This window comes from Corvus kubaryi, unplaced genomic scaffold (assembly GCF_017639235.1).
Source record: "Corvus kubaryi isolate FWS band 111438036 unplaced genomic scaffold, C.kubaryi_AGA036_p1.0 71, whole genome shotgun sequence".
In the NCBI taxonomy this organism is placed as follows: Eukaryota; Metazoa; Chordata; class Aves; order Passeriformes; family Corvidae; genus Corvus; species Corvus kubaryi.
In genome coordinates this window covers 11,936,192-11,951,919 of record NW_024582059.1, presented here as the reverse complement: position 1 = coordinate 11,951,919, position 15,728 = coordinate 11,936,192, and the positions used below count along the sequence as shown (strand labels likewise).

Sequence of the window (15,728 nt, the reverse complement as noted above, 5' to 3'; positions counted from 1 at the left end):
TCCTGTGGTGAACTCTGCATGGGAGATCTGCTGTGGGAGCAGAATGATATGGGAAACTCCACCACTGTCCCAGTGAAACGGGTGTTCCAGCCTTAGGCAGATTTATCCACAACACAAGCGTAAGTAGTATTCACCTGAAAGTTAAAACAAAAAAACCCAGCAGAAGTATCACGGATGCATAGTTTCTGACAAGTCACAGCCTTTTGAGAGCTAGCCAGACCTTTGGTTATGGTTACCTTGATTTCTGAGAGAACATTTGTCCAAATGAACGACATGGGTAGCAAGCACAATGTCTGAAATTCTACACTCAAGTTTTTCTCTCTCTTGTCTCTTAATCAAATACATATAAACTTCAAAAGAGCAAATAACTACTTCAGAGAAGTAGAGAACAAGAAACTAAAATGTGTTTACTTTTTTACAAGTAAAACAACAACAACAAAAAAATACATATACCATAAGCTCAATCTCAAGATAACAGTACTGGAAATAAATTACCTCAAATAACCTCAAGTGAGGAAAAAAACAAAAGTAGAAATGTTCTAGAATGGTATTAAAGCAGCAGAATGGTTCATGTTTCCAGAAAACATGAACCACACCAGACAGCTTTAAAGTATCTTCATACACACAAAAAATAATACCAAGTATCATAATAATGATACCAAGTATCATGATAAAGTAATACCAATCTAAAACGTGTCATACTACAAAACCAGCCTTATTCTCTTATTCTTTCCCAAAGGGTATTGGTTTTTATTGTTTGCTGAATAGAAAAAAAAACCCTGTCTATGCAATGGACATTAAAAAAGAAAAAACCCTTGGGTAAGTGAGAAAAGAGACAGTTCCAACCTGAGGCCTTACTCTGCCATGACTGTGCAGCTCTCACAACAAAATAGTTTGGATATTCATATATTTAGGGATGGTGAGGTTGCTAGAGCAACATCATGTGCTACACAGAACTCTTGTCACTTTTTCTGTGGCAGCTGAATTCGTTTCAACATTTTAATAGAATTTTTAATTTTTTGGGTTTTGGTTTTTTTTTTAGAATCGAGCACAAACCCATCTGTATTTGACAGCTGGTCTTGTTGCTCACCATTTACAACAAAGCAGAAACACTTTCCACCTATCCTATACAATGTTTGGGGGCAAGCCCCAACAGAAGTGCTGTAAGCATTTTCCTGCCACAGACCCTTTTGATTCTATGCTACAGTACAACTTCAGTGGGTTCTCATACAGTAGGTGAGGTAAACCTTCCCCTAACACAACGTTGCTTGAAGTGACAGGGCACAAAAAGGGCATGAATCAAAGGTGAAAGAACAATAATTGAAACAACAGAGATTTGTCAGAAATGGCTATAGACACATTTTGTCTTGGCTGATTATTTACTAATGAACAACAATTTTACTGCCTTGCCAGTTTGCAAAATGTAACACAGAATGTGACTCTTTGTGTCTCCCAGGTTTTAACTCCTGTTATCAAACCGTTAAAATTGTATTTCCTTCTGCTAAAGACAATGCAAATTCAATTTGCATCAATTTCAAAATGAGTGATTTTAAACTGATATTTTTGTTTTCTTTTACTTCTCTCAGTGTTTGGGCCATTATTATATATCACTGATCTATAAACCTTCATAAAGTTCTCTGAAGGCCCACATACCATCTGGTATGCTCCTCTATCACTGGCATAGCAACAAAACTGTGTCTTAAGCAAAAACAAGTCAAATGTAACAGCTCTAATGTTGCATGTAAAGCAATTCTGTGTATAAATAGATTCTTTTCAAGTTTCTGCTACCATTCTTCAAAACCAAATCTCACAAATCAGCCTTCAAAACAATAGCAGACAGCAATCTGTCAGTTCTCCAGTAAGCTCGAGCTGTCTAACCAGTCATTAGGACCTCAAAAAAGACATTTTGCCTGCCTTGCTTGCCAGGAATTCAGGATAGCTTGTTAACAATACTAATACCATCAATTACCCAATCTTTTCAAGTTCAAAGTGCTGCAAAAACTGAAGTAGTCCGCAGCAGCATTTTCTAGGTTCATGCTAATTCCTGTAAACGCGATGCTTTTAAAATCTGGCACGTTCTGGAGTGTTCTATTTAGTACCCTTCATTTTCACTGTTTTCTTATCTTGAACTTGCTTTTTCTTCCAGGTTTTGGAATTTATGTCTTTTTTCTTATCTTTTCCCCCAAGACTGGTGTTCCTGACTGTCTTGTTGAGTCACAAACACAGACTGACCTGAGTGCACGTTCCCCTTTACACTCACTTTCCCCTGTTTCATCTTTCTTTTCTCAACTTTTCAAGTATTACCCTTTCAGCTTTGCAGCCTTGCAGCCCCTTTGTCTCTGTACATTTAACAACATTGTTTGACTGTGTCCTCCAAGTCAGTCAAACTATGTAACTTGACATCTATCACATGCACAGTTTGTTATCCTTTCCTCATGGAAAAAGTGGTCTAAGTCCTTAACCTTCAGATGCTCATATGTGTTGCAATAACCTTGTGTGAGGCAAGCACACCAGAGGTGCTAACAACAGTACTAAAGCTTTGCAAAGAAGCTCATGAGCCTTGTTATGGTTATCAGGTCCCCAGAAGGAGCCAAATTCCCTGAGCTAAAGTAAAAGTGTCCTCATGGACCAAACTTTTTCCTCCTCTAACCCACACCCAGCTTTACATCTGATGTACCTACAAGCTTCTTCATTCCCATTTTTGGAGTAACTTGCCTTTTAAGTGGGTAAAATTTCAAGTTGGTAGGAGTCTGAGCCTGTGCTGACAGGCAAAACCCTCTCCCATTTTCGCTCTGACCTGCTCTTTGCATGAAAGCCCTTGATCTCTTGCCTTTTTATATGTCAATAGTGAGTCTAGCCCAGGCACTCCTTCTCCAGCACAGTTTAGTCCTCCTCAGAGGATAACCTCAGGGGATAACCTCAGATGATCTCTGAACTGCACTGTTCAGACACCAGCCAGTCTGCAAATCCACCTGTGCCTTGGCATCCACCTCTGGGGGCAAAATCACTCTTCTGTTCCGTTTACACTGCCACTTATTTGTATTTCAGATTAGCAGAACAGAGATTCCAACAAATTTAAACTCATCTGTTCTCCAAATTTTCGATTAATGTTTGATGTGAAAGCAAGACATCTTCACTGAAGCTTGATTTCCTCCAAATCCTTTTGCTTCTCAGGTGTTTGGCTACTGCAATTTAAAAGGCAAATAACTTCAAGGGTGAAGGAACATCCTGCAAGCCCAGAACTAGAGAGATGGCATGATGGATGGGGAAGTGGCTTCTTTTTCTATTCTTCTGCTAGCTAGCACAATCTCCCCAGAAGGCCTTTATTAGCTGCTGCACCTGGGTCCCCAGTATAATGCTTATTCATTTCTGCCAGGACTTGAAGCACTTTATTTCACAGGTGGCTGGTATTTGAAAGGCCAGACGTGTAAAGGCAGTTTCAGTACCTCTCTACAACTTCACTATTTAAGGCCACCATTTCATCCCTGGTAAGGTTCTCTGTGCAATACCAGGTAACCTCAGGTGCATTTGCAGACCCAGCTGCATGTGCCCTGCAACCACACAGACACTGAAATCCACCATGGCAGCAGGTCCTTACCCAAGACAGCAAAAGGAGGTGTTTTCCCACCTATTCTGCCAAAGGAACGTAATGCTGAAAACACGTTGAGGAACCTAAGCTGAAAACTGCCCTAAATCCACACCTGAAGGATGGGCTACCAACCAGAGGCACCTGGACAAGCTTGAGAAGTGAGTAAATGGCAATCTGATGAGGTTTGACAAGGCCAAGTGCAAGGTGCTGCAAGTGGGTCAGGGCAACCCCCAGTACCAACACAGGCTGGGGGATGAACAGGGAGAGCAGCCCTGGGGAGAAGGACTTTGGAGTGCTGGTGGGTGAGAGGCTGGACATGACCCAGCAATGTGCACTCACAGCCCAGAGAGCCAAACGTGTCCTGGGCTGCATCCAAAGCAGCGTGGGCAGCAGGGGAGGGAGGGGATTCTGCCCCTCTGCTCTGCTGAGACCCCACCTGCAGTGCTGCATCCAACTCTGGGGTCCCAGCACAGGAACAACATGGACCTGATGGATCAGGTCCAGAGGACCAGGATGATCAAAGGGATGGAGCACCTCTCCTATGAGGGAAAGCTGAGAGAACTGAGATTGTTTGGTGTGGAAGAGAAGGCTTAGGGGAGACCTAATTGTGGCCTTCCAGTACTTGAAGGGAGTCTACAAGAAAGATGGAGAGGGGCTTTTTACAAGAGCATGTAAGCGGACAGGGCAAGGGGGAATGGCTCCAATCTTAAAGAGAGTAGGTTTAAATTAGACATTAGCAAGAAATTCTTTACTGTGAGAGTGGTGAGACACGGGAGCAGGTTGCCCAGAAGAGTTATGAATGCCCCATCCCTGGGAGCACTCAAGGCCAGGCTGGATGGGTTTTGAGCAGCCTGGTCTAACAAAACATGTCCCTGCCCAGGGCAGGGGGGCTGGAACTAGGTGTCTTTAAGAACCCTACTCACCCATACTATTCTATGATTGTATGACCCCGTGTTTTAGGGTTCCAGTTCTCCCATGATGGTCTTTTCGCGGTTCTCCACCCAAACTTTTCAGCTTGGAAGGGGGTGGCGGGGTGTGAACACGCGATAATTTGGTATCAAAAACGTTATTTGTGCGATGTCTGGAGTTGGAACCCGCAAATCTGCTTGGTCACGGCGGCAGCCACACGAAACCCAAAGCCTCCAGAACCCCACGGACCCCGCTAGCGCCGCACCCCGTTCCCGCCCCCGCCCCTGAGGGACGCGGCGCCCGCCGCTCTCGAGGGAAAAGGCGCGAAGGCGCACGCGCCCGCACGCTCCGGCCGGGCGAGGCGATTGGCGGGAGTGGCTGTGACGTCATCGCCGCGCGCCGGCAGCCCCGCGCACCGCTGCTGAGGGGAGCGCGTCGTACTCCCGCTCGCCGGGCCTCATCCCGCCCTCCCGCCGGCCGACACTCCTGTCCCGGGGACCGGCCGGGGCCCTGCCGGCCGCCGCCGCTCCTTCCCAGCCTCGCTGGGGCCGCCCCGCTGCACGACAGGTGCGTGTGCGGCCCGGCGCCCGTGCCCGGGGGGCGCCGGCCGCCGTGAGAGGAGGAGGGAGGCAGGGGAGCTCGGGGAAGAGGGAGAGAGGGTGGATGGACGGATGGATGGGCAGGTAGGAGCCTTCCAGCTGCCTGACAGCGTCGCTGGCCTCGCGTTTCTGTGGGAGCGCCGGCCGGTCCCTTCGCCAGCATTTTCCTGATCCGTATTAGACGGGCCCTACCGGCTGTGTCCTCTTCCTGGCTTTTCCCACAGAAAGGTTAAGAATATGAGCCTCTACAATTTGGACCGGTTCCGCTTCGAGAGGAAGGAGAAGGGAGCGGAGCAGGAGTCGCCGTCCCCGCCGGCGGCCCGGGCGGAGGCACCTGGCGCTGCTGCCGCGGTTGGTGCCGCTGGAGGGGATGAGGATGAAGGTACGGATGACAGCAGGCCAGACACTCCGGCTTCGGACGTGACGGAGCGAGCTGGTGAGTCAGGTGTTTTGCGTGCAGCATGAGGGCAGTGTAACTACTTAATTTCTAGAAATAAAGTAATTGTCTTTTGTTTTGGTGTTCCTTTGTTTGGTTCTTTTTTTTTTTTTTACCCCCTCTGCGTGTTCTACAAATGTGTTTTTCTGTGCGCACGTTTCACAACAATTTCCACAAAAGTATCGTCATTTGTAGTAGTGTATGGCCTGATTGAACCTGTGTATTTACAGGCAAGTCAGTAACCTGAAATAACTTTTTTTTTTAAACTGAGTGAAGATGCTTCAGATTAAATATTGAAAGTATGTTATGTTTTACTATTTATAAAATTTATTTATTGATACTTATTTTACGCTGACACCTCAGGGTTTTCAAGGAACAAATGGCTTTTATTTGTCTGATGGATGCAACACTAGACTCTAGCTTTTTGCGTAGAGTCCTTGGCTAATGCATTGTGGAGCATCACAGGTGAAATTCAAAAGAAAGAGAACGGTTTCTTTTCACTCGGGCCTGCTTTTGTAAAGAGCTGAGAGACCTGCTACTGATTCTCAGAAGCTGACTGTGTTAATGGTTTTGTAGTAGTGTTCGTCCTCTTTATGGGCAAAAGCTTGGAGTTTTCATGGGAATGTCAAAAACTTGCTTGTGTAGTAGTGTATTGGTTTCCTTTGGCTGCTCCTGTTTGGATTTGTTGGTTAATACTAATGACTGAAATCGCTGTCAACTGTGTAATCACATTCACCAGGAGGTCTTTCCTGCTACTGAGGGAGTAAGATTTGAAGAACAGACAGCATCTCCTGCTGATTATTTGGTACTTCTCAGACATTCCATATAACTTCTGCTATAGTTGTCAAGTTAAGAGTGTTATTGGAGAGATCAGACAGACTTTGACTATGCATTTATTCAGAAATGGAACAACAATATATGTTGATGTTGTTCAACTACGTTTTTTTGCACATGACTTTCTCTTGGTGCAAGGCAGTTTTTCACAATACCTTATCTATGTAATAGTAGAGAAACTCATGCACGAGAAGGAGTTCCTCTTTTAAAGCTGAGCCAAGTCAGAATTACAGGAGATGGATATTTACTCTTCCCTGAATTTTGGTTTAGTGCAGGTTGACTGTTTTGAGTTGATTGGAGTGCTTTTCTACTGGCATTAGTAAATAGTAAGCAGTGTTCTGTGTTAAAAATAAAATACATACAGCATGTAAGTTGCCAGTCTGGAATTGGGTAACCTGTCCACTCGCAAAGAATGTTTTGGGGACAGGGAGAACTTAAGAGAAGAAGCAAGCAGCTGTTAGTTCTGGCTTCTGCACATGTGTCTTTATAATGCTCGCATGGAAAAGTGGGCACTCTGAGGAAGTGCACTTTGGAACAGGTGTTCTCTTCCTGTTTGTGGTAAATCATTGGCTTGTGCTGTGGAGGAGTTACTGAGTGCAGGGGCCCTTTTGGAACTGCAAATGTAGTTGTGAAGTAATGGAGGAGGCTGCTTAGTTGTCTTTGTGATTTACTTTATTTTAATATTTCTTCCTTTAATCTGCCTATGGACTTTGTCAGTGTAAGCATGTAGCTAGACCATAATTGCCAACAAATTTTAGAGCTTGTTTTTTAAAATGCTGGTCTCCCTTGGCTTAGATTCTGCAGGGGTAGGATTGTGGAGGAGAAGGGATGTAATACCCAATTTAGATGGGTAGATGCAAAGTAATAAAAAGATGAAGGGCAGCCTAAAAGAACTGTAGTGCAAGGCTAAGTAGTTGAGAGGAAAACTAGTTGGAGGTGGTGGTGGCTAACAGTGAAACAGGGTAGAGTGCAAGAGCAGGCAAAATTACAGCAAGTGTCCAACTGAAATAAGCTTCCATGGATGCAGATGCTGGTGGAAAACTGGGGTACTAATTAACATTTAAAATTGAGATGTAATAGTAGTGCTCTGCATATACATGATGCTTCATCTTTCACAGATACTCAATGTTTAAAGAAGATCAAGTGGTTTAATGACTTCTTCTCCCACTGATTTGCACAGCAGTGTTATGTAGCCTATTTAAAGAATTAATAACCTTTTAAGAAATTAAATCATATTTTCTACATCTACAGAAGTTAACCAAAAATAGAACACTCAGATTTTGTCTGAATTATATGAGGCACTTAAATGTAATAGAGAAGACTAAATTTGATTAGCACTTTTTTGATTGTCTTCCTTGTTACCTAATTACTGTCAGGAAGACAGAATTTTTCTTGCTTCGGGTCGAATAAAACAGTCACCTTTTTTGTTGTTATTGTTGAATGGTCATGGAGAAGGCCCAAAGATGAGTTTATGGCACTGTGTGCTCTCTACTGCTAACTGCACCAGCAAGTCAGGCTATGGAGTTGTTCTGTACAAGAAAAACAGTTTACACCAAGTTCACCAAAAATAACTTGCCCTAGTGCTCAATGAATCATGTGAGGACAACAATTATTCAGATTTCTTCTGAAGACAGAGTCATTAACAAAATACTGGTACAAGAAACTGGGGAAACAAGAGGAGAGTGATCTTTATTTCACTTATACAAACAAAAATGCTATAAATAGCTGATAACTTGGGGGTTTTCTTCTATTTCCTTTGGTATCGTGCAACCACAGTTTGTGTGTAAAAAGCATTTAGAAATCTGACTTTTTCCTTCAGGAGCACAAACAGTTTGGTATAATTTCTGAGAGATTTCTTCTGAATTGTGTTTTATCAAGTGCCCTGAAATATGCATCTAACAAAGTGATATGATTGTATGTATGTCATCCATCTTCAAAAAATATAGTCAGATGATGTCTGTTGTGTCATGAACCACCATTATCTTTTTAGCTATTTTTTTTTTTGGTTTTGTTTTCCCGGAACAAACTAATATTGGTAGATTGTTCTGTATCCCAGTTATGTCTGTAGGTCATGGTTCTTGTTGCTTTGCATTGAACATGTGTCCCTTATGCTTTAATAAGCAGTTTGTGGTGTGATGGCCACAAGAATTGGTCATCGTTGTACACTTGTCTGTATTCAAAATTACACAGGCCTGCAGTGACTTTGCAGCCAGGTTGTAGGGAATAATTCTGAACAGCATTTAACTGAGGGATAGAAACCAATTCTGGGGACAGTTACCAAATTTTATCTGAAAATATCTCTAAAAGTTGGGAAAATACACTGGAGTGGCTTACTGCAATTTTTCATACAAATGAATATTATTTACTGAATAGTTTCTCTTAGTCTGTTAAGGAAACAGTGAAACATCTGCTTAATTTTCATTTAGATGTTTTTAATTATGTAAATAGCTGGGTGTGCTAAAATAATGAGATTATTCTACACAGTTGTAGAAATGGAGCAGAACTGTACCAGAACTGCACAAATTGGAATAATTGCCGACATACAAAGTGAGATTTGTATTCAAATCTGAAAAAGCATGCTTACAAAGCTTCAACAGTGGATTGAAATGAAAGTTGTAGATGAAATCCAACTACAATATATAACCTTGCTGTTGATGGTTGATTTTGTTGTTATCCTCTCTGTACGGTTTGAATATGTATCCCAAATGACTGCACGTTGAGATTATAATGCTGAGAGTTCACTTGCGCTGGGACTGCTCTTTTTTTTCTGTCTGTTGTTGTTTTCTCTAGGATCTGAGGAAGTCCTGTGTTTTGCTTATGTCTCAGTTCATAGAGTGTAATTCTGCTTAGAGAATTTCTGGAAAAAAGTGTTGACTGTAGTACCTAATGCAGTTTTCTAAGGGTTCATGGGAAGATATGTTGAAGTAATCATCATTTTAAAAGGGCCTCTTTAAGAAGTACCTTAGAGTAATACTGACATTTAGGATTATTTTAGCCAATGGAAAAGACTTTCCTTTGAAAATGGAATACTTACTAGCTTGTAGATTTCAGTAGCATGTGCTTGATACTGCTTTCCAAAACTAGGTGGAAATTACTTCTGTTTGACAATGCTTGTTGGACAATGTTAGTAAATGTGGTAAGCCTCTAAGTATTGCCTCAGTTTTTGCTTTGGTTTTATCTTTGTTTTCACTTGGGAGAGAAGAAGCTGGCTTTCTCAGAGTGTGATGTATGATTTGTGTAGGCGGTTATGTTTAGAATTAAAGGGCTGTGTATTCTCTTTTTACAATAGCAAAAATTGGTTGTTGAGTTTTGCTTTTGATGCTAATGTGTGCATATAGGGATACTTATGAGTGTTCCTATTTTTGGCCTTAGAGTCAAATACTGGTCTTATGATTGTAGATATTCCGTAATAGCTCTTTTTAATTGCCTGTACTCAGAAAATTCTGCCTCCAACAGTTACATGTTGTGGCAATAACTTTAATCTGTTACTACTTTACAAGGTTACAGTTTGCTCTAACTATGAAGACTCCTTATTGCATGTGTGGCTTCTGCTTCCCCCACTTAGTAAGGGACTCTGTTCCGTGAAGTAGGTGGAGGAAGAGGAAAAGACTGGGCTTTTTTTTTGAGAGGGAGAATGCTTTTTTTTTTTCGAGGTAACTCGACATTTTACAGGTATGGGAGTTAGGAGCTGTCATGAAGACTGGACAATAATTGCTAAATAAAGTAAAACTAAAATGAGAAATCACTAAGTGAAACAGTAAATACTCTTTTTATTTAAGTGTAAACCTTAGACGAGGTTTATACCGTAAAGAGTAAAATTACTTAGAAGACCATCCTATTTTTGTAAAATTGCCTTGTGTTTTGTTTTAAAATTCAGTAAGGATGTCTCTTAGCAAAGTTGTTATGAATATTTGTCATTTCTGTCTCATGCTGCTTTAGAATTTAGTCTAACCTACAAGGTAAGGATCCATGAAAACTGCCTTGATCGGTTCTGTTAATTCAGAATAAAAGTGGAATTCTCATGTTTCTTGGAGACCTGTTTTGATATTCAATCACATTTTTTTAATGCATTTCATGTTTCTATCCTTTTGTGATAGCACTTGCCCTGATAACCCAACATCATCATGTTCCCAAAGGTCACTTTTGCTCCTTTCCTGCATTCATCTAAAAACTTACTTGGTTTTCAGATGAAGCAACTGCATCAAGGACAACACATCTTCTTCCTAAAATAGGTAGAAGAGGGTACTGCTGAGGAAGCTTCCATTGCTAATGTGTTGGTCTTGGATGCAGGGAGGTCTGTCTTGCAACGGTGTACTACAGCTTCAGAACTAATAATTTTTAAGCTTTCCTAGATTTACATGTGAATGGGCTTTTCAAAATAACAAGATTAATATGCAAAGTGAGACTTTTGCCTCTTCTAAAAATCATTACCATAATCCTCTATTGTGATTTAAAAGTGATAGAAAAGGTTTAGATTTTTATGATAACTAAAATTAGGTCTTTTATCACAGATGAAAGAATCAAACACTATATAGCTCCTTCCTGCATTTGACTATCAGATGAAGTTATTCTAGCTTCATCTGTGTCTAGTGTCTGCTGGCAAATCAGCTTTGAAAGCTGATGTCACACTCTGTAGTAATTTGACTCAGCAAGTTTCTGCATTAGTGAATGGAGGCAGAAGAAACTATCTTTACTCCCAGACAAAATTGTGGTCCCAGAGTTAGGAGCACCACTGGTGTTTGGTTTACAGGCACCTGAGAAAGGATGGATGTGTTAGAAGAGGATGCCTCTGATGCTTTCTTTGCCTTATGAGGATTTAAGATCTTTTTATATGAAGACTTACACTGACAGTAGTATCACTAAAACACAACTTTCCGAGAAGTTTGTAGCTGACTTTCCTGCCCCTTATCCTCGATTTTTCCTGTGTGTGGCTAAGGTCACCTTGTTGAGGAGTCCGTTCAGTGCAGGTAGCTCAGTGTGTAGCAGTGTGGGTGGGGAGAGCCCCCAGCCCCAAGAGCCAGGAACTGCTGACCCATTGCACAACCAAGAGCCTGGGTACCTGTGGCCCAGCCAGGGGTCCGGACGCTCAGGAGCTGATGACTCCAGACTTGCCTGCACTTAAACTGTGAGGGTGTAAAAGCCCAGGATTTTTTGTTTGGGGTCGCTCCTCAGAGGCACCAGCTCAAGCTGTGATTCTGTTACTGCACCATGATTAAAGGATATTGGGGATCTGGACATCGGAGACTGCTCTGGGAAACCTGGTGTAACTCTGTGAGTGGGGAATGTGTAGCTCCAAAGGGGTCTTGGTGCCAGCTCAGGTGCTGCCAGAGTGGCTCCTGGATGGTTGGACAGGGAAGCTTCTTTAGCAACCTGAAGTTTCATGTCTTCAGTGATTGCTTTTGTGAACTGTCATTGAACCCTTATTAATGTTTCCTCATAGAGACGCGGAGTTACATTCACCTTCATCCCTTTAATCACTTTTAAGCTCCCTTTTAGAGTCGTTGTCTTCTTTTTCTGTAGCGTTCTCTGTAACATCTGGTACTATATTTTTTTAGTTTATTGGGTGCCTTTTCCTTTCAAAGCCTGCACAGTTTCCTTTGTCAGCAAATTGCTTGTATTTCTAGGATTTATCTTTTTTTTCCATTCATTCAGTGGTGCCAGAGTGAGTTACTTTAAATTTTTTTTCCACGAGATTTCTTTCATACAGAAAATGCTCTCTGCAGCTGTCGTGTTCTCTGCTCTGTGCATCAATCTTTCTCTCTTCAGTCATATGCCAATGTTTCTATCCGTGTTCTGATCAGCCTGGAAGTAGTTCAGAGGAATTTGCTCATTATTAGTTTATATTAAAAAAAATGTTTATTTATGTATTTATTTATAAGTAGTTATTAACTTAAAATATGTGTTCTCTTAAACTTTGTAGTAAAAAATTGTTTGTTTGATGTAAGAGGGCTGAAGATCCTTTGCCAGGTAAGTACCCACTTTAAGGAATGCAGCTTACAGGAATTTTCCATGCATAAGAATATGAGTTCTCTTTAAGTGGCTATTGTGTCTCTGAAAGAAATCACAGCTACTTGATGCTCTAAGTACAAATAAATATTTGAAGTCATAAGTCATTGTCTCCTCTTTTTTCTCCTATTGAAATGGCTTGCACAGAGTATTCCACTGTCCCAGAAACTCCTGAAGCTCAGAGGACAATGAAGGAGTCCTATTTCAAGCGCCAGCGAGGGGTGCAGTTCCACGACGTCTCTGACAGCGAGGATGAAGAGCCAAGAAACGTCACTGCTGATGAAGAAACCCAGGCTCCGAGGGCAGAGGCGGCCGTAATGTATGCTTTGAGCCAGCTTTCTGTAGTGTCTCTGCACCCCCATGGGGTGTTCTAAGTTGAAATACTGAATTGAAAATCAGAGCCTAGGTTGGATTCTGGTTTACTTCTTTGGGATTCAGCTGCCCCTAGCTAAACTTTACCGGATTTTCAGGGAAGATGTATCCAGCTAAATCATTTTTTCAGAGGGAGGAGTTCTGTCATGTTGAAACGTGTGATGTTTTTGTTCATTTGTACATTTGTGCCTTTCTCCTTTGAAATCCTTTTAGTGCAACTTGAAAACTTTACCATAAAACACTTGCTTTACTAATTTTAAACTGTTGGAGTTGGGTTTTTTTGTATATGAAACTATATTTGACAGGGAAGCAAGTAGAGCTTCAGTGTGTAGTTTGAGTTCCTGAGGTAAACTTAAGTATGAGTTGCATGGTGTGTTTCCTATGCATGAGGAAAACTATTTCTTTCCTAAGTGACTTGGAAATTTATATTTTTGAATGCCCTGGGAGGGAAGAGTTACTGTGCAGGAGTCACTTGGGTGTGTGCTAAAAAAGCAGTGTTGAGAGAGCTGGTGAGACAAGATGTAGATAGACGTCTGCAGCCATTTGAAATGGTTTAAAGGAACCCCTGCTAGTTACATGTCTGTGTGGTAATTGTGCCCTCTAGATGTTCTTGTGCTAAGCAAAACAAGATGGCTTAACCTCTTTCTTTGATAGTCTGGTTGAATTAATCTGCAGAAAACTTTTGTGGGAATTGCAGCCTTAACAGGTGTAGTCTCTTGTCAGGTTTTCAGTCCTACACAGAGCATGGAGTTACTGGGAGTTTACAGCAGAAGTGAAATAATGCATTTTTCTGCTGCTATTACCTGAAATTCTGATGTGGTGTCTTTTTTTTTCAGTACTTCTCCGTCAAAGTTTCAACTTAAGGTAGCTACTTGAAAAGGAGAAAAAAAATTAGCAGTTACGAGTGAGCTCCTGTTTCTGCCTGTGATTTAAGTTGTAGATTGTGTAAGGAGACAGAGATGGCCAGCTGGTTGCATGTATCAAATTGGCTTGTGTGCAGTGCTGTGTAAATGTAGTTACTCTGCTTCTGGGCTGAATCCCACCTGGAAGAAATTCAAGTGGTTTTGTACCATGCAGAGCTGATGCTGATAAGCCACACAGGATGCAACTTGCAGAGCCAGTGCTTGCTATTCCTATACTGAGTTGCTATTACTGGGAGTGAGGCATGGACAGCAGGGTGACTCCCAGTGGGATTGATGAACATGAGGCTACATCCTCTTGTACTCTTCAGTATTCCCGTGGAGCCACCAGGCGCCTCAGTGCCCGACACTTTGGCCCAGTGTGCTGGCTCAGGTGCTGGTTGATGTGTGCAGAACCTACTGAGCTGTCTCACAAGTGGCTGTTCTGGTTGAGCTAACAAACAAATTGAGAGTGTGGCAGGAGTTATCTGGGTTCTGTCTGGGCTTAGGAGCTCTGGTTTGTGCTGAATTCTGGCTTTGCATAGAATCAGTCAATTCAGTGTCTGCATGGTGCATTTTAGTGCATGTGTTACCTAGTTTGGGGGTTTTGTGGGTTTTTTTTCTTTTGGTTTTTATTTCCCTTTTGCAGAGTGTCCCAGCTTCCTTCATTCTGAACAAGGTACAGAACAGAAAGCAGAAAGTTTAGGGTAGAAAACACATCTTTCCTAAAAGAAAGTGTGCCACAAATTTTGCTAGCAGAGAGTCACTGTCTGCAGTCTATCAGAGAAAAAGCAGAATCTAACACAAGGTTTTGTGGGTCAGCGTTGCTTAGCAGTTAAATGAGTGTTTCCTTATGCTTGATAAGAATGTGATTATACACAGAGGACAAGATTTATGATGTATGCAACTCTGGCTTTGTTGACAAGTGTCTAGATGTTATTCCCTGATAGGAAAGGATAAGATAATTGCAGTGTTACCACTTTCATTTGGATTGGTTTTCTTTTTCATATGCATGTTGTAAAAGAAACCTTCTTCCTTATCAAGGCAAAAAGATCAGAAATATGCCAATAGAATTTTAATATGACGTTTCATTAAGACTTTTTTAAAAGTGGAAGTAGGATTCATGTTTTGAGGCTTACAACTCAGTGCCTTGGTGGACTGAAGAATTTGGGTTATCTCTTGTTATTTCCCTACTCTTAAGAGGAGCAACCAGGGAGTCCATGTTGCTGTGTGTGCCTTTTGAAAAGGGAGAAAAGGATTCTATGATAAGCAGTCATCTGTATCTTTTATGTAAGTGGCGTGTAACTATTTTTTTCCAGAATTCTTTTGCAGTCTGCCTGTTGCAGCTGCTAAAGAAAGATATAGTGAGGAAAACCAGGTTTACTTTTAGTCTTTGATGTACATGTATGTAGAAAGACCTGCAGGCAAGCCTTTCTGATGGTGAAATCCCTATAAAAGGACAAACTCCTTACAGTTCAATTAATTTTCATTCAGAAAATGAGATTTTTACACATCTATGGAAGGAAGGAGAATGGAAGACCTGTGCTTTGCACAGTCCCATCTGTGCAACTCAGTATCCTGAAAGATACATAGGGGTTGCTTTTCCTGCAGATTAGCTCTAATAATCAATCTTTCAGTAAATTCAGAGCATTCTCTTTTTTTAGAAAGGCTCTTCCCATATTTATACATTTAAGATGCTGCCCAAGGAACTTTGAATTTTCTTTCTCAGTGAGCTGAGAACTAGAGCAGAGAGTTGATACCGTACCTGGAGAGTGTTTACAAAGAACCTAATCCACATCTGTGTATCTGTTGGGCAAATAAACACTAGTGAAGTGGTTTGAGATAAACTTGGGGTAGTCTGATGTAATTTAGGTAGCTGAAATGATGAAGTGTATTAAGGTGGTTGTTGCTAAATTATCAAGTAATCTTTTATAGAACAATATGAGGGTAAGTTGTGGTATTTCCCTGGTCCGTTCTTCCTTTTTTCTTCCCTTTGCCAAGTGGAAATTGTTTAGTGCAAAGAGGAGACTGTACTTATGTTCCGGTTTGGCCAAATTTAGAAATATATATATATACTCTGAGAG

At 41.6% G+C, this 15,728-nt stretch overlaps 1 protein-coding gene across 2 annotated transcripts in view; it reads left to right on the top strand.

Moving 5' to 3' along the window:
- Positions 1–4,897: 4,897 nt before the first annotated feature.
- The window catches only part of SMARCAD1 (SWI/SNF-related, matrix-associated actin-dependent regulator of chromatin, subfamily a, containing DEAD/H box 1), a 47,117-nt gene continuing 36,286 nt past the window's right edge, over positions 4,898–15,728 (top strand). For both annotated transcript variants that reach the window (XM_042049479.1, XM_042049478.1), the window contains exons 1-3: positions 4,898–5,065; positions 5,322–5,533; positions 12,521–12,692. In XM_042049479.1, the coding sequence (XP_041905413.1) occupies positions 5,335–5,533; positions 12,521–12,692 (371 nt within the window). In that variant the 5' untranslated portion in view covers positions 4,898–5,065; positions 5,322–5,334. The remainder of the gene's footprint in view (positions 5,066–5,321; positions 5,534–12,520; positions 12,693–15,728) is intronic.